The 24,429-nt window shown below is 46.4% G+C and overlaps 5 protein-coding genes across 7 annotated transcripts; 4 read left to right on the top strand and 1 right to left on the bottom strand.

Annotated features, from left to right (window-relative positions):
- The first annotated feature begins 76 nt into the window (after window positions 1-76).
- Window positions 77-7,563, top strand: prmt7 (protein arginine methyltransferase 7). Its single transcript, XM_062461237.1, has 17 exons — window positions 77-317; window positions 565-601; window positions 717-866; window positions 1,264-1,372; window positions 1,496-1,608; window positions 2,600-2,829; window positions 4,294-4,474; window positions 4,670-4,797; window positions 4,957-5,095; window positions 5,252-5,335; window positions 5,470-5,517; window positions 5,636-5,725; window positions 5,843-6,004; window positions 6,107-6,181; window positions 6,310-6,470; window positions 6,616-6,712; window positions 6,941-7,563. The coding sequence occupies exons 1-17, from the start codon at window positions 223-225 to the stop codon at window positions 7,247-7,249; spliced, it is 2,208 nt and encodes a 735-aa protein (XP_062317221.1). The 5' UTR covers window positions 77-222; the 3' UTR covers window positions 7,250-7,563.
- A 164-nt stretch (window positions 7,564-7,727) lies between these two features.
- On the bottom strand, window positions 7,728-11,268 carry ciapin1 (cytokine induced apoptosis inhibitor 1). Of its 2 annotated transcripts, none has more exons than XM_062461242.1 (9): window positions 10,728-11,268; window positions 10,089-10,247; window positions 9,861-10,004; window positions 9,641-9,720; window positions 9,388-9,556; window positions 9,141-9,217; window positions 8,899-9,020; window positions 8,380-8,461; window positions 7,728-8,195 (listed from the first exon to the last, which is right to left on the bottom strand). In XM_062461242.1, the coding sequence occupies exons 2-9, from the start codon at window positions 10,243-10,245 to the stop codon at window positions 8,085-8,087; spliced, it is 942 nt and encodes a 313-aa protein (XP_062317226.1). In that variant the 5' UTR covers window positions 10,246-10,247; window positions 10,728-11,268; the 3' UTR covers window positions 7,728-8,084. The 2 variants fall into 2 exon arrangements, with proteins under 2 accessions (XP_062317226.1, XP_062317224.1); XM_062461240.1 differs by having other exon boundaries at window positions 10,089-10,250; window positions 10,728-11,266.
- Window positions 11,188-15,011, top strand: coq9 (coenzyme Q9 homolog (S. cerevisiae)). Of its 2 annotated transcripts, none has more exons than XM_062461238.1 (9): window positions 11,188-11,455; window positions 12,044-12,287; window positions 12,540-12,675; window positions 12,770-12,912; window positions 13,265-13,349; window positions 13,652-13,849; window positions 14,005-14,160; window positions 14,287-14,340; window positions 14,608-15,011. In XM_062461238.1, exons 1-9 carry the CDS (start codon window positions 11,398-11,400, stop codon window positions 14,641-14,643), a joined length of 1,110 nt encoding a protein of 369 aa, XP_062317222.1. In that variant the 5' UTR covers window positions 11,188-11,397; the 3' UTR covers window positions 14,644-15,011. The 2 variants fall into 2 exon arrangements, with proteins under 2 accessions (XP_062317222.1, XP_062317223.1); XM_062461239.1 differs by having other exon boundaries at window positions 11,197-11,455; window positions 13,652-13,756.
- A 237-nt stretch (window positions 15,012-15,248) lies between these two features.
- Window positions 15,249-18,837, top strand: polr2c (RNA polymerase II subunit C). The gene is made up of 9 exons (XM_062461236.1): window positions 15,249-15,437; window positions 16,011-16,060; window positions 16,152-16,220; window positions 16,334-16,386; window positions 16,531-16,659; window positions 17,210-17,261; window positions 17,375-17,543; window positions 17,675-17,749; window positions 17,911-18,837. Exons 1-9 carry the CDS (start codon window positions 15,352-15,354, stop codon window positions 18,053-18,055), a joined length of 828 nt encoding a protein of 275 aa, XP_062317220.1. The 5' UTR covers window positions 15,249-15,351; the 3' UTR covers window positions 18,056-18,837.
- An 898-nt stretch (window positions 18,838-19,735) lies between these two features.
- On the top strand, window positions 19,736-24,415 carry LOC134021757 (diacylglycerol O-acyltransferase 1-like). The gene is made up of 17 exons (XM_062462860.1): window positions 19,736-19,895; window positions 20,078-20,165; window positions 20,527-20,567; window positions 20,658-20,743; window positions 20,897-20,949; window positions 21,102-21,207; window positions 21,332-21,436; window positions 21,673-21,732; window positions 21,862-21,965; window positions 22,263-22,301; window positions 22,433-22,474; window positions 22,584-22,628; window positions 22,725-22,837; window positions 22,923-22,988; window positions 23,139-23,226; window positions 23,499-23,561; window positions 23,705-24,415. Exons 1-17 carry the CDS (start codon window positions 19,753-19,755, stop codon window positions 23,903-23,905), a joined length of 1,443 nt encoding a protein of 480 aa, XP_062318844.1. The 5' UTR covers window positions 19,736-19,752; the 3' UTR covers window positions 23,906-24,415.
- The last annotated feature ends 14 nt before the right edge of the window (window positions 24,416-24,429 follow it).

The raw sequence follows: 24,429 nt of genomic DNA, 5'->3' as shown, positions 1-24,429 counted from the left end.
GCATTAATGCAAACTAAAAAGAAAAGGTTAAAGAGTATGACTTTGCATCACGTGACTCCAAACCTGTGACGTATTGGGGAAAAACATGTCTGCCCTCATGGAAGCAATGCCGCTTTAAGCCAGTGTCGTATCGAGCAGGGACATAAGTGTAAAACGTCTAGAATTCAATTAAATTACAGAACCAAAAAGGCTGTTTCCAATTCATTTCAGTCTTCCGACGCTATGAAGACTTTTTGTGGCAGAGCCAACCCCACCACTGGTGCACTGGACTGGGTGGAGGAGAGTGAGGAATACGACTACCACCAAGAGATAGCGAGGTACCAATGCTGCTAGCCAGCTTGATTACCAGTCTGTTCCATGTATGAAACAACCACTAATGTAACATTGTGTCTTGTCCTAGTGGAGTACGAGTGTAGCGTTGTGCCTTTTACCACCGTGTGTATATCAGTGTATAGCAAGCCTATATACTATTGAAGCCCCGGTCTTGACAGCGTGAGTACTGATGGCCACCTGTGGCGAGGTTGTGAGCCAGTAGGTTGTCATCACTGGATTTGTGTCTCTCAGGTCCTGCTATGCCGATATGCTGCACGACCATGACAGGGTGAGTTTTGAAACTAGACGTATCGCACTTGATTTAGGCTAACCCAGTCCCAAGCGCAAACATGAAATAACAAAACAACTCATTGACTTTTAACCCTGTTGCTAATGATTGTCAGAATGAGAAGTACTACCAGGGCATCCGGGCAGCGGTTGGCAGGGTGAAGGCTAGAGGTGAGAGGGTGATCGTTTTGGACATTGGCACAGGGACGGGCCTTCTCTCCATGATGGCTCTCACTGCTGGGGCAGACCTGTGCTATGCTGTGGAGGTAAGCAGTGCTGTACTGAATTAGTATCTGTTACTCTAAATGCTCTAACTGCTAAATGACTAAATGACTACTCAGCTCAACTCTGCAGTACCAGCTTTCCTTGAGTAGGACTGTAACTGATATTCTACACAAGCTCAAGCAGAGGAACATTTGAGGAGACTGTATATCTGTGGGAGAGGTGCCGGTCTGTCTGTCTATCTGTCCATCCGTCTGTCCGTCCGTCTGTTCGTCTGTGTTTGCCTGCATACCTGTCTGTCTGTTCTTGCTGAGGTGCTGATGGAGGAATGTGGAAACACTGTAGAACGGAAAAACACTGTCCTTTTTGTCTACTGCTGGGGATGTATTCCACGTGTCACAAGACACTGAGTTTGCTGACGTTTGTCCGACGACCCTGAAGGTCTTCAAGCCCATGGCAGAGGCAGCCCAGCGCATCGTGGAGAAGAACGGCTTCTCAGACCGGATCAAGATCATCAACAAGCATTCCACTGAGGTGACCGTGGGTCCAGGTCAGTAACGGGATGAAGCGACCTCACAAACCCACCCATGCAGAAATACTGCCACAAGCATCCATGCGTACATTGTTTCACAAGCACACTCGCTGATGTTCAGTGTGTTTGGTGGGATTGCAGATGGAGACATGCTGACCAGAGCCAACATCCTAGTCACAGAGCTGTTTGACACCGAGCTGATAGGAGAAGGGGCCCTGCCAAGTTATGAGCATGCCCACATCCACCTGGTCCAGGTGTGTGTATGTGTGCGCGCGCACTTATAATAGCACTTGAATCCAAATACTAATGTAAGGATGCAGTGTCTGTATATGTGTTGAAGACAGAACAAAAGAGAGGCTGTGATAGCCAGCAGTATAACCTCTGTTCCGGCCTCTAGGACGGCTGTGAGGCTGTGATAGCCAGCAGTATAACCTCTGTTCCGGCCTCTAGGACGGCTGTGAGGCTGTGATAGCCAGCAGTATAACCTCTGTTCCGGCCTCTAGGACGGCTGTGAGGCTGTGATAGCCAGCAGTATAACCTCTGTTCCGGCCTCGAGGACGGTTGTGAGGCTGTGATAGCCAGCAGTATAACCTCTGTTCCGGCCTCTAGGACGGATGTGAGGCTGTGATAGCCAGCAGTATAACCTCTGTTCCGGCCTCTAGGACGGCTGTGAGGCTGTGATAGCCAGCAGTATAACCTCTGTTCCGGCCTCGAGGATGGCTGTGAGGCTGTGATAGCCAGCAGTATAACCTCTGTTCCGGCCTCGAGGACGGCTGTGAGGCTGTGATAGCCAGCAGTATAACCTCTGTTCCGGCCTCGAGGACGGCTGTGAGGCTGTGATAGCCAGCAGTATAACATCTGTTCCGGCCTCTAGGACGGCTGTGAGGCTGTGATAGCCAGCAGTATAACCTCTGTTCCGGCCTCGAGGACGGCTGTGAGGCTGTGATAGCCAGCAGTATAACATCTGTTCCGGCCTCTAGGACGGCTGTGAGGCTGTGATAGCCAGCAGTATAACCTCTGTTCCGGCCTCGAGGACGGCTGTGAGGCTGTGATAGCCAGCAGTATAACATCTGTTCCGGCCTCTAGGACGGCTGTGAGGCTGTGATAGCCAGCAGTATAACCTCTGTTCCGGCCTCGAGGACGGCTGTGAGGCTGTGATAGCCAGCAGTATAACATCTGTTCCGGCCTCTAGGACGGCTGTGAGGCTGTGATAGCCAGCAGTATAACATCTGTTCCGGCCTCTAGGACGGCTGTGAGGCTGTGCCCCACCGGGCCACCGTCTACGCCCAGCTGGTGGAGTCAGAGCTGCTGTGGAGCTGGGCGCAGCTGCAGCCTCTACAGGTGGGGGGCGCCAGGCTGCTGCCCCCTCCGGAGGTGGCACGCTGTGCCGGAGCGCACTCTGTCTGCGACATCCAGCTCAGCCAGGTGGAGCCACACAGCTTCACCCCCCTGGGACCGCTCTGCACCATGTTCACGTGAGTTACACACACACACACACACACACTGACCTCTCTGTACCATGTTCACGTGAGTTACACACACACACACACACACACTGACCTCTCTGTACCATGTTCACGTGAGTTACACACACACACACACACACACTGACCTCTCTGAACCATGTTCACGTGAGTTACACACACACACACACACACACACACACACTGACCTCTCTGTACCATGTTCACGTGAGTTACACTCACACACACACACACACTGACCTCTGTACCATGTTCACGTGAGTTACACACACACACACACACACTGACCTCTCTGTACCATGTTCACGTGAGTTACACTCACACACACACACACACACTGACCTCTCTGTACCATGTTCACGTGAGTTACACACACACACACACACACACTGACCACTCTGCACCATGTTCACGTGAGTTACACACACACACACACACACACTGACCGCTCTGCACCATGTTCACGTGAGTTACACACACACACACACACACTGACCACTCTGCACCATGTTCACGTGAGTTACACACACACACACACACACACTGACTGCTCTGCACCATGTTCACGTGAGTTACACACACACACACACACACACACACACACTGACCGCTCTGCACCATGTTCACGTGAGTTACACACACACACACACACACTGACCGCTCTGCACCATGTTCACGTGAGTTACACACACACACTGACCGCTCTGCACCATGTTCACGTGAGTTACACACACACACACACACACACACTGACCGCTCTGCACCATGTTCACGTGAGTTACACACACACACACACACTGACCTCTGTACCATGTTCACATGAGTTACACACACACACACACTGACCGCTCTGCACCATGTTCACGTGAGTTACACACACACACACACACACACACTGACCGCTCTGCACCATGTTCACGTGAGTTACACACACACACACACACACACACTGACCGCTCTGCACCATGTTCACGTGAGTTACACACACACACACACACACACTGACCGCTCTGCACCATGTTCACGTGAGTTACACACACACACACACACTGACCGCTCTGCACCATGTTCACGTGAGTTACACACACACACTGACCGCTCTGCACCATGTTCACGTGAGTTACACACACACACTGACCGCTCTGCACCATGTTCACGTGAGTTACACACACACACACACACTGACCGCTCTGCACCATGTTCACGTGAGTTACACACACACACACACACAGATCTCTGTACCATGTTCACATGAGTTACACACACACACACACTGACCGCTCTGCACCATGTTCACGTGAGTTACACACACACACACACACACACACTGACCGCTCTGCACCAAATTCTTGGGAGTTACACACAAACACACACACTGACCTCTTTGCACCAAGTTCTTGTTAGACACACACACACATGGACACCCTCTGATGCCCTCTCCATGGCCTCCCTCAGTGTGGACTTCAGTAAGCCAGTGAGCAGCGCCCCTCAGAACCACTCCTCCGGCTTCCCAGCCCAGTCCAGCGGCCGGGCCCAGGTGGTGCTGTCCTGGTGGGACATCGACATGGACCCCAACGGAACCATCGTGTGCTCCATGGCACCGAGCTGGACCTACCCAGAACCCCGCTCCGCTCCAGTGAGTACAGGCCTGGCCTCCTGTAAAGACACTTTACTAAAACTAGAGTTTACCACGACAGCCATCAGATCATGAAGTAAATACACTCGCCATCCGCGATAGGAAAGAAATATCCTCAGAGAAAAAGAATGAGAAGGAGGTTGAGCTGAGTGGTGATTATTGATTACTGATTGGTTGAATGTGGCATGTGGACAGTGGCGGGATCACTGGATGCAGAGCGTGTACTTCCTCCCTGCAGAGAGGACGGTGGTGCAGGGGGAGGAGCTTAGCCTCACCGTCTCCCACGACGACTACAGCCTGTGGTACAGCCTGGACTCAGCCAGGTGAGCGATTCTTTTCCACAGTGGCTTTATTGTACGTGCAATACGTACATGCATCCTGAATTCTACATCTGAAAATTCTGCGTTCGACGCAAATGGTTATTGTTGTGTGCGTTGTGTTCCTGCTGCCTCGGTGGTCATGGGTGTGTTTTGTTTTTGTAGCCAATCAGGAAACAGGGTTGAGGCCCCTCCCTGTCGCCCGTGCTGCACCTGCCAGGCTCACTTGGTTTGGACACGCCCACGCTTCGGAGAGCTCAACGACAAGCACAGAACAGAGAGCTACGTCGCCGCTCTGCGCTCAGTGAGTGTTATGGGATGGAAGTGGGCATTGGTCGATCACCTTCGTGAAGAGAGTCATGGGTGTTGTTTATTTACAGAATCTAATCATATTGATGGTACTGACATCCTGGTTACAGCAGACATGCTGGAGTAACGGGAGGGGTTCTGACTGTTGCAGGTTGTAAACGCAGACAGTGTATGTGTAGGAGTCAGCGATGGGAGTCTGCTCCCAGTGTTGGCTCACATGCTGGGGCCTAAGAAGGTACAGTCCCCTCTCTGCTCTCTTTAACTCTGGAATCAGCCGTTCTCTGATTTGGGATTGTCTGTGATTGTTTCCAATGTCCAAATATTCGATCAAGACCATAAAGTGAACTCTCTTTGTCTGTGTCCATGCAGGTGTTCAGTTTGGAAAATTCTAGAATGTCAAAGCAGGTCATTGAACAGGTGAGTGGAGAGGAAGGCACACTATCTTTAGCATCCCTCAGTCTCCCAAGCCCACACTCCCAAACGATTCTCTCTCCAGAAGTGTGGCCTTGATGTAGTGACGGAGGTATTTCCTCAGGTTTTGGACGCCAACTCCCTGAGGGGAAAGGTCCAGGTTTTGGGCATCCGAGCTGACCAGCTGTCCAGTTCTGACCTGGGAGGAGAGCAGGTACCAGAGAACTGCTGACTAACCACTTGACTGATCAAATACAGCAGCTGAAGAGGTTCCACCATAAGGAGGAGTCAGTCATATCCCACAACAGCTGATGTCCTATCTGTCGTGTAGATTTCAGTTCTGATGGGGGAGCCCTACTTCAGCACCAGCCTGCTACCCTGGCACTCCCTGTTCTTCTGGTACTGTCGCACCTCCCTGGCAGGCCTGCTGCGGCCCGGCGCCACCATCCTGCCCAGCTCTGCCACCCTCTGGATGCTCGCTGTGGAGTTCGAGGTGGGATGGCCCAACAGAGAGGAATAGTCCTAATAGATGAAAGACATTTTACAGAGCTTGTTTCAGTTGAGTCTTCATTCTCTCCTCCTCCTCCTCCCCCAGGACCTGTGGAGAATACGAGCTCCCTGCGGAACATGCGAAGGCTTTGATGTTGGCCCCATGGACGACATGGTTCAGGTGACATCACCGGCCTCATTTCCCTCATACGATCTTCACTCTTTCACCCTGCGTTGCACAGTGAAAACACGCTTCTTTCCCCTGCCAGTCTCAACCCGTTTTCTCTCTCTTCCCTCTCTCTCTCTCAGCGCTCGATGGATTTCCGAGAGTCTCGTGAAGCAGAGCCTCACCCTCTGTGGGAGTACCCCTGCCGTGCCCTGACCACACCCATGCCTGTCATGACCTTTGACTTCACACAGTGTGTTCCCCAGCAGCCAATCACCAGCCAAGGATCCGTTCAACTTAAGAGGTAGTTCAAACACGCTTTGCCTCAAATTGTTGGGGTGAAATCAGACACACACTGTGTTATAGGTATGCTGTGGTGTGCCTGGAATGAAAGGTTTTACTCTGTTGTTTCCAGCTCATTGTCTGACTCTCTGTTTCTCACTTTCCAGGAGCGGTCGTTGCCATGGCGTTGCCCTGTGGATGGAATTCCAGCTGACTGATGACATCACAGTCAGCATGGGCCTGACGGGACCAGTCGGTGACCAGGTGAACATCCTATCCTAGGCTTTTAAGGATTTGAACATCCTTAAAATAATCCTTTTGTTGCTAATTACATATAGTTTGGAGCATCCTCTTTGAGCTATGTACAGTCTTTATTTGGACTGAAAACCCCTTTAACGGAGACTCTCCAACTCCCTCTTACTGTAGGATTTTGTTTGGGATATCGGCAGTCATGACTGACAACACGTTTGAACCTCTCCTCTTCCTCTGTAGGGTGAATGTCAGTGGAGTCTCCACCGCAGACAGGCTGTGTATTTCTTTAGGACCCCCCAGGAGAGCTCAGGGGATGGGCGCTCCTCACTGACCCCCCTGGAGAGCTCAGGGGATGGGCGCTCCTCACTGACCCCCCTGGAGAGCTCAGGGGATGCACGCTCTTCACTGACCCCCCTGGAGAGCTCAGGGGACGGGCGCTCCTCACTGACCCCCCTGGAGAGCTCAGGGGACGGGCGCTCCTCACTGACCTACAGCTTCACCTTCCAGCCCAGTCTAGGAGACATCAAGATGGACTTGGAGCTGCAGTGATCCAGTGCATCTGAAGAACTTACCTGAACTGTCTGAGGTTAACTCAGTCCTTCATGCCTCCCTGTCAGTACCCCACTGAAGGAGATCATTCCCTTGTTCACACCATGTTCTCTAGGCTAGCAGAAAGCAAGGCTAGGAAGCAAGTAAACAAGGAAAGGTGTTTGTGCGGGGAGGATCTGAAGACAAGGATAGCTGTGTACAGGATCAAAAACTACACAATGTTATGACTCAAGGACAAGTCAAATACTTCTAAAGAACGTTAGACAGTTTTTATTTTATTATTGTTGACCTCTAAATTATCATTCTCATCTTGACCTGTGTGTTTGTACATCTTTTTTTGGCTGTGTGTCAGAAACTGAGATGGGGAAAAAAAGTTTCTTTAAATCCAACTGACCTGCTAGTGTCATACCCCGATTAAATGGAATTTTCTGGAAAGAAGTGTCATTCCTGTATTCAAATGAAACTTCTCTCAAAATACTGACATTGATTAACTTTATTTTTAAATTCTATACAGAAGTAAATAACATACAATTTGTGAACTGACAGGCATAAATTACTTGCACCTGTCCATTAAATCAGATGGCAACTTGGAAAAATAAATCAAAATCCTTATTGAATATATACAACATGGTATTAAGAACATGTTCTGACTCTTCAAGGAGGCTCTTCCTCTAATTTATTACAATTATTACAACTTTATTGGTATCTTACAATCAGCCAAGGGACAGTGCTATCCTCTTTTTGCCCCCGGTGCATGAAACGGGGTTCCCCTGACTACGGTGTTTCTTAGGGGGGGATGGAATGCAGTCATAAAAAAATGAGGCAGGGGGTGATCTTAAGCGTCCGCTAGTTTGGTGTTGTCCAATAGAATCTTCTCACCAGGTTTGAAAGCGGGCATCCCCAGGTATGGGCAGCTGGCACAGCGGAAAGCATCGCCTAGGTAACACTGGAGAAGGGGGGGGGGGGGGAAGGGGCATAGCTGGTAAGGCTTGTCTGCACCCAAACAGAACAGAGACTGGAGATACACAACTCAGCCTTCCAAACACACACCCCAAGCAGGCCTGTCAAAGCAGAATCATATGAAGAAACATGGACTGATGTGTGATGGTGTCGTTGGTCTGAACACTCACACTTCCACAAGCAGACTTGGGCTGGGGGGTTTTCTGTCCTCCTTGGCTTTCCCCCTCCAACTCCTCAGCAAGACCACAGGTGCTGAACAGAGAGAGTCACATCAACAAAGTCTCTCCGTGAGAATGTGGCAGAGATCCCACAGTATTGCCGTAAAAAAAAGACCCCCTCATTACGCCAGCTTTGTTTTGTTTACACTGAGCCAAACAAAGGCTGCATTATGCCATCCTGTGTGTGATTTTAGATAGCATGCCAGTATTCTGGAATCAAGTGTGATGCTTGCATCTAGTGTGTGGTCCTGTCATGCTGTCCTTGTTGTTCTCTCCCTTTTATAGACGTAGATTCGTCTCTGTGACTACCTTCCCTGAGAGATTAATACCCGTACAACACGTATGACACCCCCCCCCCCCACACATTGTGTTTTTGTACCTTTTATGCTGTATTTTAGACTTTAGAACTGTGTCATAGTGGCGCAACATTCCCACCTTGAACAGGCTGTGTACAGAAGGCTTCAGTCTCACCAGTTCTTGCAGGCCTTCTTCTTCTTGGTGGTCCCGTCACCACATGAGGGGGCCTTGAGGGAGGTGGGGTCTGGCTTCTTTAGGTCGTCTGCGTCTAACAAATCATCAGAATCCACCAGTTCCTGGATCAGGGAAAAGACAGGATGAGATCAAACAGAAATATAGCCAACTCAACTACATTTGGTCATCTTGTACGAGTCACAAGCAAGGGGCCATACATAAACACACACACACACACTCACCACATCATCATCATTCATGTCGTTGGCAGACAGGGTCCACATCTTTGCAGCATTGGGGTCCAGAGCAGGTTTTTCTACTGAAACACAAACATGACTAAATGACTAAATGTAAACAAGAATAGACAAATAAACAATGGATAGTCATATCAATGCACGGACAGAGGTTCAACATAGTCAAAGGACAGTGGAGCATAAACATCCTCTATATAGAGCATCTGAGAGGAAAAGAGCAAGCAGTACCACCTACCTGGTTTTGGGGTCTTTTTGCCAAAGGACAGCTTGAGCTGGCTGGAGGAGCCCACCTCGAAGTTGGGTTTGGATGCGGACATGCGGACTCTAGAGAGAGTGTTTCCCTCAAACCCAGTGGCTGTTCTCAAGGCAGACACGGCCCCTAAACTCAAAGGGCCCGAGCTCACCTGAAAAAAAAAGACAGAAATCAACCATGTACTTTACTGATCCACCAGACCTGTACTGGTAATAGACCCTCTACAGAGACACACCTCAGTCACAGACATCAGGCCAGACAGCTTCAGTGCTGACATCAGCTTCTCGACCGTCCTCACACTCTGGCCTTCACTTCCTAAGAGGAGGGGTCATAGTTCAAACTTGGGATTAGTCTGGCTGATCGTGAGGGATGTAACTAGGTACGAGACATGCTTTGATGCTGATTTTAGATTTTTCAGTCATGCGCTGAGTCCTCCCTGTCTTTATCCATCTCACCTGTGACTGGTTCCTCCAGGATCAGTCTGCCCCCAGGTTTAATGACTCTGGCCATCTCTGCCAGTGCCTCTGAACTGTGGACGGACGAGCCGTCAGGCAGCAGACCAGACAGGACCCAGTCATAACTGGACGCTGGATGGGAGGCTGGAGGGAAGTTGGAACATGTGTAAGCTGCAGACAGGTGTTGAAAAAACTAAACCCAAGAACCCCATGGGATGTTACACTTACACATCATCAGTCTCTCCGTGTTCTCTAGTGCCAACTTGCCCCCAGATCCCACCATGGCCCTCAGGTTCCCTGCCAGGTCCTTCAGGGTCTCTGGGGACGACGTTTGGGCCCACACCAGCAGCACACCGTCTCCTGCTTTGATGCCAATGTCTGCCATGGCTACTGCAAACAGCACAACATTATAAGGTATATAGTCTGATTCCATTAGCACGTAGTACATGAATACACCTTCTACAGTAGCAGGGGAGAAAGGAGACGCACATTTTAACAGCCTTTAGTAAAGTACGCTATCACGTAAGAGTTCACATAAGACCAACAACGACGGAGCAGCACAGTCCGCTGCGCAGCTGATTACACCCGTCACATGAGCTGTAAGGGAAACAAACTGAACATGATCTTGTTGTACCCCGTCTTTTAGCTTTAAGTATAAAATATGTTGCATGGAATCTCTCTGGTGTATTGTTTTATTAGGAAGCTGAGTGTGTAACACAAATGAGTGCTCATTTAAACACCCTAGGCAACAATAGGGTGGTGAATTGTCTTGACTACAATACCGGCGAATAGCTAAAAAGGAAATTAGATCATTTCAGATAAATATTACAGCCAATAACACTTGAGGCAGAAATAGTTCAGTCTCACCTTTTGTTTATCGTACAGAATCGTCTATACGTATGTTAAAACAGCTTGCTAACGTGTTGTTATCTCTCGGCGTGTGTTCCCTTCTCGCTTGCTTTTTACTACTGGGCTAGTATGTATGATGACACAAAGACGAGTGGCCTAGTTAGCTAGGCTAGCAAACTAGCGTGAGCTAACGACGGCAACGTAGTTGTGTGACGCAGTGAGGAGAAATAGCAACGATGATGACAATAAATGTATAAATAATCCACACACCGCGCGACTAACACTAATTTGCAGACATGTCGATTTCCAAACTTTCTACAGGTTGATGCAATATGTAGAGCTACCTTAGCTACAACAACTAGCCTAGGCTACCGGATGCGTCATCAATGTGCGGCGAGTTACGGAAAGCCTAGAGGCAAGACGTAGAGATACTAGACCCTTGAAATAACGTAAATGTAACGATGACGTGTTGTAAAACAATATAACTGGGGAACACTACAACACATTACAGTTTTAAAACACCAGAAACATTAACAGATAGGCTACACTACAACATTATATTAGGGACTGAAGACTCGAACGTGACTGTAGTTAGCTTGGAACGCACTCACGATTTCAGTGTCGCATGAAATCCTACGCTGAATTGGTGTCTAAAAAAACCCTTCTTTAGCTACTAGTGCAAGTTGTTATGGCGGCGCTGCTAAGAGGACTTCGAGCAGTGGGAGTCCTGCGGGGGCTCAGCCGCGGTAAGCCATAAGATCGTTTGTCGAAGGTACAGGTTTGCCTTGTTTATGGTTTAGCTAGCTTAATGCTGTCGCCACTAATCTTATCTAGTCTCGGGCTTTCTTGCCACAGCTTACCAACCTAGCCCACCAATGTCACTTGTCAAAGAAGGTGATCATGAAGGACAGAAATATTAGGTAACATAACGTTGCCTCGTTGCAAGCAAGTATTACACTTACTTTCCAAACTAAACGTGGCCATAGCGGAGAGATCTCTGTTAGAGCTCGTCCACCTTTACACCAAGAACCAAGGCATAGATCGGGGGTGCGTCCTCCTAGAATGTCAGTTTCAGAGCCTGTTGGTGTTTACTTTCAAGCATGTAGTCTGTGTGTGCGCGTTCAGCAGGCTTCCGTGCCTTTTTGTCAAACTAACGATCCTAACCCTAATAACGTACTTTTTATTTAACTATGATTATGGTACACCTTATTTAATCAATCAAAAACAAGTCACTATAATAGTTCCATACAGCCTGAAAGGCCATTAAGTCAGGGAACAACAGTGACATTCATATTTATCTACACCTACCTTATACTCTGGTGATGTCCCCTCAGTTGTGGTTCCGACAGCCCCCACTGTAAGTCCTCAAATCACTGGCCTGAGAGGTTTCCACTGTGCTGCCCTGCGGAGGCTCCCGGAGGACTCCAAGTCTGACAAAGACCCTGCTTCCTCCACCTCCACCTCCTTCCATGAGCACTACCAGGCTAGTCACGCAGAGCAGGAGCCCGGCACCACTTCTTCACAGGAAGCCCCAGGGTCTGACCCTGTCTCTGAAGAGCCTCCCCAGCCCAACACCAGGTCAGGACAGGGTCATGGCATGCTGACACTGCACATTGATACAACCCAATAAGTAATAATTTGATTATTACCCTATTTGTGTTTACCAGGATAAAGAACACACATTTTTTGCCACTACAACAGTAAATGTTTAATGCTGTAAAGTAATGTGACTTGATTCATGACCCCTAAGCAACTCAGAACCAGAAAGAAGGGTCTAATGGCCCAACTTGATGCTATTGGATGTCTCTGTGTTTGGCGGTGGCTGTGCAGCTACGCAGATCAGAGCGGAGAGCACAGTGAGGAGTATGAAACTGAGGAGCAGCTGCAGGCGCGAGTCCTCACTGCGGCGCTGGAGTTTGTCCCACTACATGGCTGGTCGATGGAGGCCATTGCTGCAGGGGCTGAGGTGTGTGTGTGTGTGTGTGTGTGTGTTTGTTGGTGCACCACATGTGATCTCATGGAAATCCATATTGTTAAAAGTGTGTTTTTGCCTTAACTAGACCATAGGCCTGTCCTCTGCTTCTACTGGGATGTTCCACAACGGGGCAGGAGACCTGGTCCTCCACTTCATCTCTCAGTGTAATGCACAGCTGACAGAGATACTAGCTGAGCAACATAACCAGGTCCAGCTTGGCCATGCAGAGTACGTACAGTACATGACACACACTCCCTCTCTCTCTTTCAAATTTCAAAAGCTTGGTTTGGTGTGGGATTTGTAAAAATAAACGAAATGGTGATTTGGGTTTGAATGCACATACTAGATTCAAAGATTGTATTTGTCACATACATGATTATACATGGTACAATATGCAGTGACGTGTACCTGCAACCATTTAAATTAAATGAAAATAAAATAAAAGGAGACTAAAAAGAGACTGTATAAAAATAAAATAGTGAACACACAGAAGTATTTTAATGCTTGGAGTTGAGCAGACATGACCTGAAGGAAGAAAGTCCTTCAGGTACTTTGTGCTTATGTTGTAAATCTCTTGCAGGCCAAAGAAAACTGCAGAATTTCTTAGAGATGCTTTAGAAACCAGATTGAGAATGCTGGCCCCATATATTGAGACATGGCCACAGGTACAGTATATTGCTCACAACATACATGTTAGCCAGCTAATAAATGAGTGACCTCTTCTCTTTGTGTGTGTGTGTGTATGAATACAACAATTACTAAAAATGATATATTTAAAAGTCTCTGTAAGCTTTTTACCAGCTAAATTCACCAGTTCGTACTTCATTCAGAAGTACAGTATCTCCAGTTTGCCACTATATCCATTAAGTTTTTCATCAACCAGACACAGTAATGAAAATATTGCTTTCTTATACTCATATGTTAACATTTCAGTAAAAAGTGCGTCTTTTTCTGTCCGTCTCTCCAGGCAATGAGCATCTTGCTGCTCCCCCACAACATCCCAGACAGTCTGAAGCACCTCTCCACCCTGGTGGATGACATGTGGTACTATGCTGGAGACCGCTCCACAGACGTGAGTGGGTCCTCTCTGCCTTCAAACCCCTCCCCTCTCTTCCTCTCCCCCTTTCGTCCACAAGTCAACAACATCAGGCCTGCCTCGGCAAAGGTTTTCACTCACTCGCTCACAATCTCTCTCTCCTTGTCAGAAATGCTCTACCCTAACCATTTAACTATGGTGTTGTTACACAGTTTTCCCTTTGTACCTTTCGTATTGATTAGCCATTGTTCCATGGGTTTCCTCAATCTTTCTCCTTGTCTCAGTTGAACTGGTACACAAAACGTGCCGCTCTGACTGGGATCTATAACACCACAGAGCTGGTGATGGTGCAAGACTCCTCTCCTGACTTCCAGGACACCTGGAACTTCCTCGACAACCGCATCCAGGATGTAGTCAACATGGCCAGCACAGCCAAACAGGTATCTAATGGGGAAATATCTGTCTTTTACTCAAAATAACTGAAATAATATTGATAACCTTTTTTGTCTCACTTTTTTAATACTTTTTCTGAGTTGTATGTCCATATTTAATTGATTGCCCTGTAGGTGAAGTCTACTGGTGAAGCCATGGTGCAGGGGCTTATGGGAGCTGCAGTGACGGTGAGTGGTCCTATTGTAGGTCGCAGGGCTCAGTGCTTCTCTGATTAGCAAAATACTGTACATCTTAGGGGCTATTATCTTGATCTTTGGTCTTGTTTTTACATCCATGTTCAAAATTGGATTTCCATGTACTGTCTTTAAAAATTTACTGTCAAGTGTCAATGTAATGAGTAACCTGCGTGTCAACTGTCATTAAATGTCAAGTTTAAGTTGTTTTCTGATTCTAAATGCATCCAAATCTGAAGTATATTTTACTCCTGTGCTTAGCTGAAAAATCTAACCGGAGTTAACCAGAGACGATGAACTAACATGGATCTGTCTATCCCACCATCCCCCCTCCTCCATCCCTTCTCTCTGTGGGACACTCCATAAAGCCTAGCTTCTCTGAGCCAGCCACATAGGCATGTCTCTGTGATACTATAAGGGTTGGTGTTGTCTAGGCCTCTCCTTACTTGGCCACTGAGCCAGATGTCTGATCTGTGCATATGACAATGAGTGGTTTTCTGTGAGGCTTCACTTGACTAAAGTTTGAAACGGTTTTCCCTCACATCCACTCCTAGCCCAGATTCTCCTGTTGTATGAAATGATACATAAATGTGCTTTGTGCATTGTTTTTGACATGTTTCCAATTCATAAACTGTTCCTAAATAAACAGATTAATTACTGATCAATTGTTGGACATTTCATTATTGTTATTATTATTATACAGGAAATATCAATTACTTTTCCTAATAGATAATTGCGTAATACTTTCTTGTCTTGAACCGAGGCTTTTATTGTGAAAAACATTGTGAGGCAATGTATGACTCGGATATGAAAAAAGAAACCGCCCAGTTCATCCACATGGCCAATCACTGATCTCATTTAACATTTTTGTCCAATGAATATCTTCGTAGGCTCTAGGCCTTCAAACCTTGAATCTTACATGGCTCATCTTTTATCCAACCTAGAGGTGATGCAAGCAAGACCGCGAACCAACGTTATTGTAAATTGCATGTTTTGTTTTGAGCCATGCCGTATGCCAACCAGCCAACCGTGAAGATCACAGAATTGTCTGACGAAAATGTCAAATTTGTAATTGAAAACACTGACCTGGCGTAAGAATTCACATATATAATTTTTTGCAGCTCTATGTTCAGCTAGTCTAGCTGTTTGAATACTGTCCGTAGCTAGCTCAATCGTTGGGGTTAGCTAGCAAGGCTAATAGCTGCTAGACTGTCATTTACGGTAACATTACGATAGCTAGCACTAGTTTTTAAATAGAATATTGGGCTACAGTGTCCAAAGTACAGGTAAATGTTACAGTTTGTACTGTTATTATATAAGTTTAACGGTCATGATTTTTGTGCGCAAAGAAGAGCAGGTGAGACAACTGACTGGGACCTGAACTTGTGCTACCTGCGCTGTATGGATGGATATTCCTAGCCACCCAAACAGTGCTGCATTCAGACTCATTTTAATTTATTAGTTGGCTCGTTTTTTTGACCCTCAAGATATTCAGTTTCTAGCTAAGTGGTCCGATTACCAACTAGGTAGCTGACTGGAATCAATGCATAGAACTTAAGGCATACGGCGTGTATTCTGATGTTATTAAATGTCCCACCTTTTCCTTGGATTAAAAAGCAGCATAAGATTGATTGTCCCGTTAATTTGTCTGGGTGATTTTACAGGGTTGCCAATTCTATTCGCCGTGTCTTTATGTCGGAAGTTGCCACAATAGGTAAGACCTTCACAATTCTCACACCTTTTGAATTCACACACTGAAACAAGTCATCAACTATATTCAACTTCCTGCATGAATCTTGTCTCAGCTATAGATTGGATTCAGATTGATGCTAATTCTTCTGTGCTCCATGATGAGTTTATTGCACACAGAGTGGGTATGTATTATTACTTCACAGTGATATAAAACCTCAGTACCCTCAAAAACATCCAGGAAGACCTAGTTCTGAAATGGTGTTCTCACCCAGATTTTATGTGTTCTCACTTTCAGGGCTCATCCCCCTCACTAGTGATGACATTGTGGACAAGATGCAGTACTCCAGAGTGAGTACTCACTTGATGAACAGTTCCATCGTTCTCACACTTAAACACACCCTCTCTGCTTCATTTAATTCTCTCACACACTGAAAGTCAATAACTCCACCAGACCTGCATTAAAGAAAACATAATGACAACCCTTCCTCCCAGGACTGTACCTGTGACGACTTCTGTCCAGAGTGCTCTGTGGAGCTGACACTGGACGTCCGCTGCACTGAGGACCAGACCCGCCATGTCACCTCCCGGGACTTGCTTTCCAACAACCCCAGAGTCATCCCAGTGAGTGGGCTACCTTCCACAGGGGGGGAACAGGGCTGACAGCCAGCCTAGAGTAGTGCAGACATTTACATGTAATCATTTAGCAGACGCTCTTATCCAGAGCGACTTACAGAAAGTACAGGGACATTCCCCCCGAGGCAAGTAGGGTGAAGTGCCTTGCCCAAGGACACAACGTCATTATGCACGGCCGATTCCCTAACCGCTCAGCCACCTGACTCCCCAGACAGACATGGATCTCCTTAACCCTTGTGCTGCCTTCGGGTCCCATGACCCAAAGGTTCATAACGAACCATCGTTGTGTTTACCCAATTTTACCCAATACAAAAACAAATGAAAATCATTTTCTTTTAACCTTTGCAATGTGGGGGGTCTGAGACAGCCCAACGGTTAAAAGAAAATGCTTCACTTTGTTTTTGTATGCGGTAAAGTTGTCGCAATACGACGGTGGGTCACAATGACTGATGGGTCAGAATGACCCGAAGATAACACAAGGGTTAAAAAGAATAACTTTTCAAGACAATGACGGACTTGAGTATTTTACTGTGTTCAGGTGACCTCAAGGAGTCGAGATAATGATCCGAATGACTACGTGGAACAGGACGGTAAGTCAAGCTTCATTGCTGGTTCCTTATCCAGTATTTAGTTGAGTCTTACACTTCACTGCCTGTCACTGACTGACGTCACTTTGTCCCATGCTAACCCTTTCTGTTGTCAGACATAATCCTGGTGAAGCTTCGGAAGGGCCAGGAGCTACGTCTCAGAGCCTACGCTAAGAAGGGCTTCGGCAAGGAGCATGCCAAATGGAACCCCACAGCAGGGGTGTCCTTTGAGTATGACCCTGACAATGCACTGAGACACACCGTGTTCCCACGACCCGAGGAGTGGTACGGCCCCGTTTGAATGATGTCTGCTTGAGCAGTGACATTAGCCAGAGTCACTGACCATAGTTTCCAGGGTTTAGAGTGTTCTATGCATAAACTTCCCCATACCTGACTGGAGCTGTCGTCTGTCTTAGGCCCAAGAGTGAGTACTCAGAGATCGAGGAGGACGAGGTGGAGGCGCCGTATGATCCAAACGGCAAGCCAGAGAGGTGAGTATCAGTCAGTGTGCTGCTGATACATTGTGTCTTCAATCAGCATGAGAGTCTCACGTAACACTGGAAATCAGAGCAGGATCCCTACATCTACATGCACCGTATCTGAAGAATACGTCTTTGGCCTCTGTCCGTCTGTCCCATGCTGCTGTCGGCAGGTTCTACTACAACGTGGAGTCGTGCGGCTCGCTGCGGCCGGAGACCATCGTCATGTCGGCGCTGGCCGTGCTGAAGAAGAAGCTGAGCGACTTGCAGACGCAGCTGAGCCACGAGATCCAGAGTGACGTGCTCACCATCAACTAGCACCAGACCCAGAGTGACGTGCTCACCATCAACTAGCACCAGACCCAGTGACGTGCTCACCATCAACTAGCACCAGACCCAGTGACGTGCTCACCATCAACTAGCACCAGACCCAGTGACGTGCTCACCATCAACTAGCACCAGACCCAGAGTGACGTGCTCACCATCAACTAGCACCAGACCCAGAGTGACGTGCTCACCATCAACTAGCACCAGACCCAGTGACGTGCTCACCATCAACTAGCACCAGACCCAGAGTGACGTGCTCACCATCAACTAGCACCAGACCCAGTGACGTGCTCACCATCAACTAGCACCAGACCCAGAGTGACGTGCTCACCATCAACTAGCACCAGACCCAGAGTGACGTGCTCACCATCAACTAGCACCAGACCCAGAGTGACCTGCTCACCATCAACTAGCACCAGACCCAGAGTGACCTGCTCACCATCAACTAGCACTAGACCCATGTCCAACTCACCTCCACTTACTTCATGATATCCAACAAGACTGGACAGTGCTTGATGGATCTGGGTCTACATTGCTACAGTACAGTCACATGATGACACTCTCTACTAGCCTATGTAGTTCTGGAAAAAATTTAACAATATTTGTAGGTCATGCATTCTGGTTGTAGCTGCACCTGTAAAAGCATGTTTATACAGGTCCATTGCTCTCATGTGTTTACCATCCTGTTTTAGTCTTTGGGACAATGCTTTTTTAATAGTTTATTTTGTGTATAAAAATGAATGTTTTTTTTACAATAAATCAATATAATTCAGTTTTCTTTTTTTAAACCAGTGGCTGAAAGCATGTAACAATGAACCATGACCACTTTTATCCAAAGGTTACCATTAAAGGCTGGGCCACGTTGGCAATATTGACCGAAGAGATTGAGTCCGGTCACGACAATGTTCAATTCTAGTAGCATAAGCACAAAACATTCGCACTCGTCTTGCGTGTGGATGTCAGGATGGAGGAATTCACTCTAGTTTGATCATTCGTCCTCCAAGCCGGAGTGTCAGCTATATCGGAACAGACATAGAAAGGGCCGGGTCGAGACCACCAAAGAAGGTCTTTTAATATTACCGTGATGAACATCTATTCAAGCGTATTTACAACGACAGCAGTATCGACCATCCTTAACCGTAATGAGTCACCCGTGGTCAGTTTCTGCACCGTAAATATTTCTGACTGAGGTAAGGAAAATCATGTGTAGTGTGCAGTCAATATCCAGAAAACTCGTTTACTTTCATTCAGAGATGGTTTCATTCATCCATAAACGTTTCGTCCATTCCCCCTGCTGTTTATATACTCAAATCCAAAGTTATACAATCAAAATGTATTTTCTTTGATTAGCCATAGGCTTTTTAAGCAAATTGTTGGCAGATATATGGACTGATAGATGACTCGGTTCATCGTTATTCTGAGTCTCATCTAGGAGGCGATATTGGCGCATTGAATATCTGTACATCACCTTGGAAGTGTCTTTGTGGAACCGAAGACTATCAATGTTAAGCCACGAATGCGGGCGTATACCGGTGGACATTATTACATGAACATACATACTATATTATCATTCATTAAGTACGTGATGAGATGATGAGATGTCCTTCATGGGAAAGCATTTTCCTCAAAATTCTTTTGTGTGTTTGTAATGTGCAGGTGATGACCTTGCTGCACGGAGGCAGGCTGACATGTCTGGAATAGACCACCCTCAAATCTCTTCCTCCCCCTCCTCACCAGAGACCGAAGATGATGAAGCACACCTCTTCTACCACAGTAACACCAGCTGTGACCCTGACATCTCTGAACATCACTCAGCTATGGACATGCTCTGGTACTGTCCCACACTTATACAGCCACAAGTACAACCAGTGTTCTAAATCGGACCCTTTCACTACACCGAGATAAGACACATGACTGGATGGATGGAATAAATATACAGTCAGAGAAGGGGGAAGGTGGTTGGTGGTTTAGACGCGTGTGAACATGAGACTGACTACTGTCGTATGACTCTAGCTGCCATAGTGTCCAGGACTCCCTGCTGAGCTCCAGCAGCTGCTTCACCAACTACAGAGGCATCCTCAACTGGATCATCATCCTCTTGGTAGGTCTCTCTCTCTCCCCCCCCCCCCCCTCTCTCTCTCCCCCCCCCCTCTCTCCCTCTCTCTCTTTCCCTCTCTCTAGCTCTCCCTCCCTATCTCTCTCTCCCTCTATCATTGGGAGTCAGATGGCTGAGCGGTTTAGGGAGTCTGGCTATAAATCAGAAGGTTGCTGGTTCGATTCCAGGCCGTGCAAAATGACGTTGTGTCCTTGGGCAAGGCACTTCACCCTACTTGCCTTGGGGGGAATGTCCCTGTACTTACTGTAAGTCGCTCTGGATAGGAGCGTGTGCTAAATGACTAAATGTAAATGTATCTCTCTCTCTCTCTCTCTCTCTCTCTCTGTAACACCTGTGTGTTTTTCAGATCCTGACTCACGCCCATCTCTTCCTGGAGAACTTTATACAGTGAGTAGGAGACCCCTTCCCCAACCTATGTAAACACACACAGATGCATATGTAACCTGTTTTCCCCCCTCATCAATCTTTACTGACTAGACATGGTTTCCTGATTGACCTGAGGAAGGTATTGGAGCACCTCATGCAGGACAACTACAACTGGCCATCTGTCAACCTCATACTGGGTGGGTGAGGCTTAGACACCACCACTGTATATATATAAAAACCCAAACAGGGAATACGACATTGGTCTTCTTCCCCAGGTTTAGATAAAGACAAGTCTCCCCCCCCCCGTCTCATCTCTTTCTTCCCTGTTTCCTGCATCCTCTCAACTGCAGCTGCTAACATGTTTGCGATCACAGCTTTGCTACTGGAACGGAGACTGCAGAAGGTGAGATCATTTTTTATTTCCACCCCTGGCCTACACAAATACACCTTCCCAACCCTATCCTCCACAAACACGCTTCGAACCCTATCCCACACAAACACATTCCTAACCCTACCCCATACAAGGCAAGCATTAGGTGTATGATTCTTCGACAGGGTGGGCTGTCCTCCAGCACAGGCCACTGGCTGCACCTGGCAAACCTGGGACTGCTGGCTCTCTTTCCTTCCCTTGTAATTCTTTATGACAGCTCAATATCCACAGGTGCTTTAAATACTTGAATATCTCTCTCATACATACACACACACACACACACACAGTAACTTACCTTTGAATTTTCTGGAGGGCTGCTGTTCATCCTTTGAAAGGTAACCTATGTGTCCGCTAGGGGGCGCGTTCTTCTCTCTGTGGAGCTACATCACACTGGGTCTCAAGCTGTACTCCTACCAGGAAACCAACAGATGGTACCGCCAGGAGCATGTGATCTGTTCAGGTCTGTCTGATGAGGACCTGGGCTACAGCACACTCTCTTACCCCTTTAGAGGTTATTGATATAACAGAGCAGTTTGCCTAATAAAGAATCCAGTTTCACGAATGGTTCTGTAGAGCGTATTTAGCTATCTTTTAAGTGTTCTGATTACTATAAAATGTTAACCTGTTTGATATCTGCTGATGACTTGATCTCGTTCATTTCAGAAATGACTCTTTTCTGTTTTTATTTATTTTTAGGAATGGAAAAGAGTAGCATACTGTTGACAGAGGAACACCCGGAACACCTAACAATTAAACGTGAGAACAGTTATTATTGTCTGTATATTATACAGTATTTATGGTTTATATGTGTTATGGTGTCTGTTTAAAACAGGTTCCTGTACCTAATATGCTTAATGCTGTCTGTAACATTTTACTTCCTGTCAGACCTGTACTACTTCCTTCTGGCGCCTACTCTATGCTACCAGAGAGAGTTCCCCTCCACCTCTCGGGTCCGCATCAACATCCTGTTGCATAGGTTGATGGAGATGGTGAGACCAGATTTGACATAAGCAGGCCTCTTCACTACCTGCAGCATCTTGCTTTACCATCCCAGAGAGTGTTGCTTTATTTATCATTTAATTATGAAGCGAGTTATTGACAGTTATTGGGAAGTCTTTCAGACCATAAACATTCAAACATACAAAACAGATAAAGCATTTTTTTTTTTTTTACTAAAATAAAACCAGACACATTACCCAGGTAGCTTCCTGAAATTGCTGTTCCAGGTTGAATCGATGTGTTAACTGTACAAGCAGCTTCTCCATGGTAACAGCATGTCCTTCCAGGTGCTCCTGGTGCAGATCATGGTGGGAATCGTCCAACAGGTAATGTGTACGTCAAGCTGTTACATTATGATGTATGTGTTTTGTTGATAGTCAAAGCCACATGCCACACATTTGTAGTCTATTTATTTGTATTCATTCTGAATATTTGAGTGTATTTGTGTATCCCCCAGTGGGTGACACCCCTTTTCCAGCAGTCAGAAAACTATTTCTCTGTGAGTGAACCATATTAAACATGTCTTCTTCACACTGAAAGTCAGTGCACACAAAATAAATATAAACCCAACTTTCTCCACACAATTTAAACAAATTTCCTTTCTACAGAATATGGACCTCACCGGTCAGGTTGGAATGTTGGTGGGGCTTGTGGTAAGGGTGTTATATGTTAGTGTGTTCTCTTGTCTGTACTTAGTGTTCTCTAAAAAAGAGACGGTAACCATGGTAACAGTCCAATTTCATTGACAGGCCCCTACGCATTTCCTGTGGCTCCTATTCTTCTTCCTGTTCACTCACTCCTACTTGAATTTCTGCGCTGAACTGTTATGCTTTGGGGACCGCAAGTTCTATGGGGATTGGTGGTCAGTGACATTCCTGCATACCCTCAGATTGCATCTGTCCACTTGTATGTGGCTTTGAAGATTAATGCCCTCTATTCCGTTGCAGGAATGCTCAAACACTGGCTAGTTTCTGGAGAAACTGGATTCTCCCTTTTGAAAAATGGAAAAACAGGTACAAGTGACTCTCCAATAGGCCTAGTCTACCACAGTATCTAAAAGAGGTTTCACATCCAGTATGTCTTTTCCGCCGTCACTCACTTTATTTTGTTTTTTTCCTCTCTTTTTTCTTCTGAATGACTTTGTCTCTATCACACATATGAAGACATCTGTACACGCCACTGCTGAGGCACAAGGTGTCTCCCAAGCAGGCAGAGTTACTGGTGTTCCTGCTGGCTGCTGCCTTGTGTGAGGTAGGATTAGAAACATACAGTCTAGAAACATATTTGTATATAGAGACATGTTCGTACATAGAAACATATCTGCATGTATTTGGACAGTGGTGGGACAGGATTGGAGGGATGTACATGTGACTGAAACCAGCACAGAATGATTTGAGATCTGTTCGTTTGAATGTTTCCTGACACTAAAGTGAATGCAGAGACTAAACTAGAAAAAGCCCCAAAGGTGAACCCAGAAATGCATGGAGAAGGTTCTGATTGATGTTTCCTTCTGTGACTCACAGTATATGGTGGCTCTGCCACTGCACAACTGTCGTCTGTGGATCTTCCTCACGATGGTCTTTGAGGTGAGGCACAGTTAGCCGACATAGTGGGTAATGATTCTTTTAATTAGGAGCTTCCACATGAACATTCCACATGACAAATATGACTAATATATGTTTGTGGTAGTGTCAAGATCTATTTCATATCTGTCCCTCTCTCCTGATAGCTCCTGGTATCTGTCTGCCTGGGACGATATTTTAGGGGAAACTATGGCAACGGCATGGTATGGCTTTGCCTGTTACTGGGCCCTCCTCTTGCTGTGATGACCTATTTCCATGACAACTACGTCAGTCATCATCACTATCACCATCATCATCATCATGTCGGTCAGTGTCGTCCAGGGCTGCCTGCAGCCATTGCCACGTGAACAGACCTCTTCCACATGGCAAGGGTGTGTCCATGATAGACCATACACAAGCCCAGTTATTAGTCTAATAATAGAATGTTGTTCAGCCAACGCACTGGGATTGATAAATTGTTAACTCCACTAATTGGGTTTCGTTTGTAATGGGGTATATTATTATATTATATATTATTATTATTATTTCTTTATTCCGGACACACAAAAAATGGTCCATAGCACAATACAAAACATAACAAAAGACAGACAAATACAAGATAAAACACATACAATAAGAAATGACTACAACAGTCAGAGTATACATAGTATTCGACTTGTAACATTTTTCGAAATTAATGTCATGGTTTAGACAATGATGTATGTGAATAATGTATATTTTATATATTTTATGATGTATTAAAAACAGTCAATTAGAATTCAAATATTGTGTATTGTTGATGTTATTGATAATTTGCACTATATATTTGATTATTTCATGTTGATTCATTTGAAAAAAAAAAGATTTGTTTCTAGAAAACGATTTCAATAAA

This window comes from Osmerus eperlanus, chromosome 5 (assembly GCF_963692335.1).
Source record: "Osmerus eperlanus chromosome 5, fOsmEpe2.1, whole genome shotgun sequence".
Classification (NCBI taxonomy): domain Eukaryota; kingdom Metazoa; phylum Chordata; class Actinopteri; order Osmeriformes; family Osmeridae; genus Osmerus; species Osmerus eperlanus.
The sequence above is the reverse complement of the archived record's forward strand: the minus strand, read 5'-3'. Positions and strand labels throughout refer to the sequence as shown.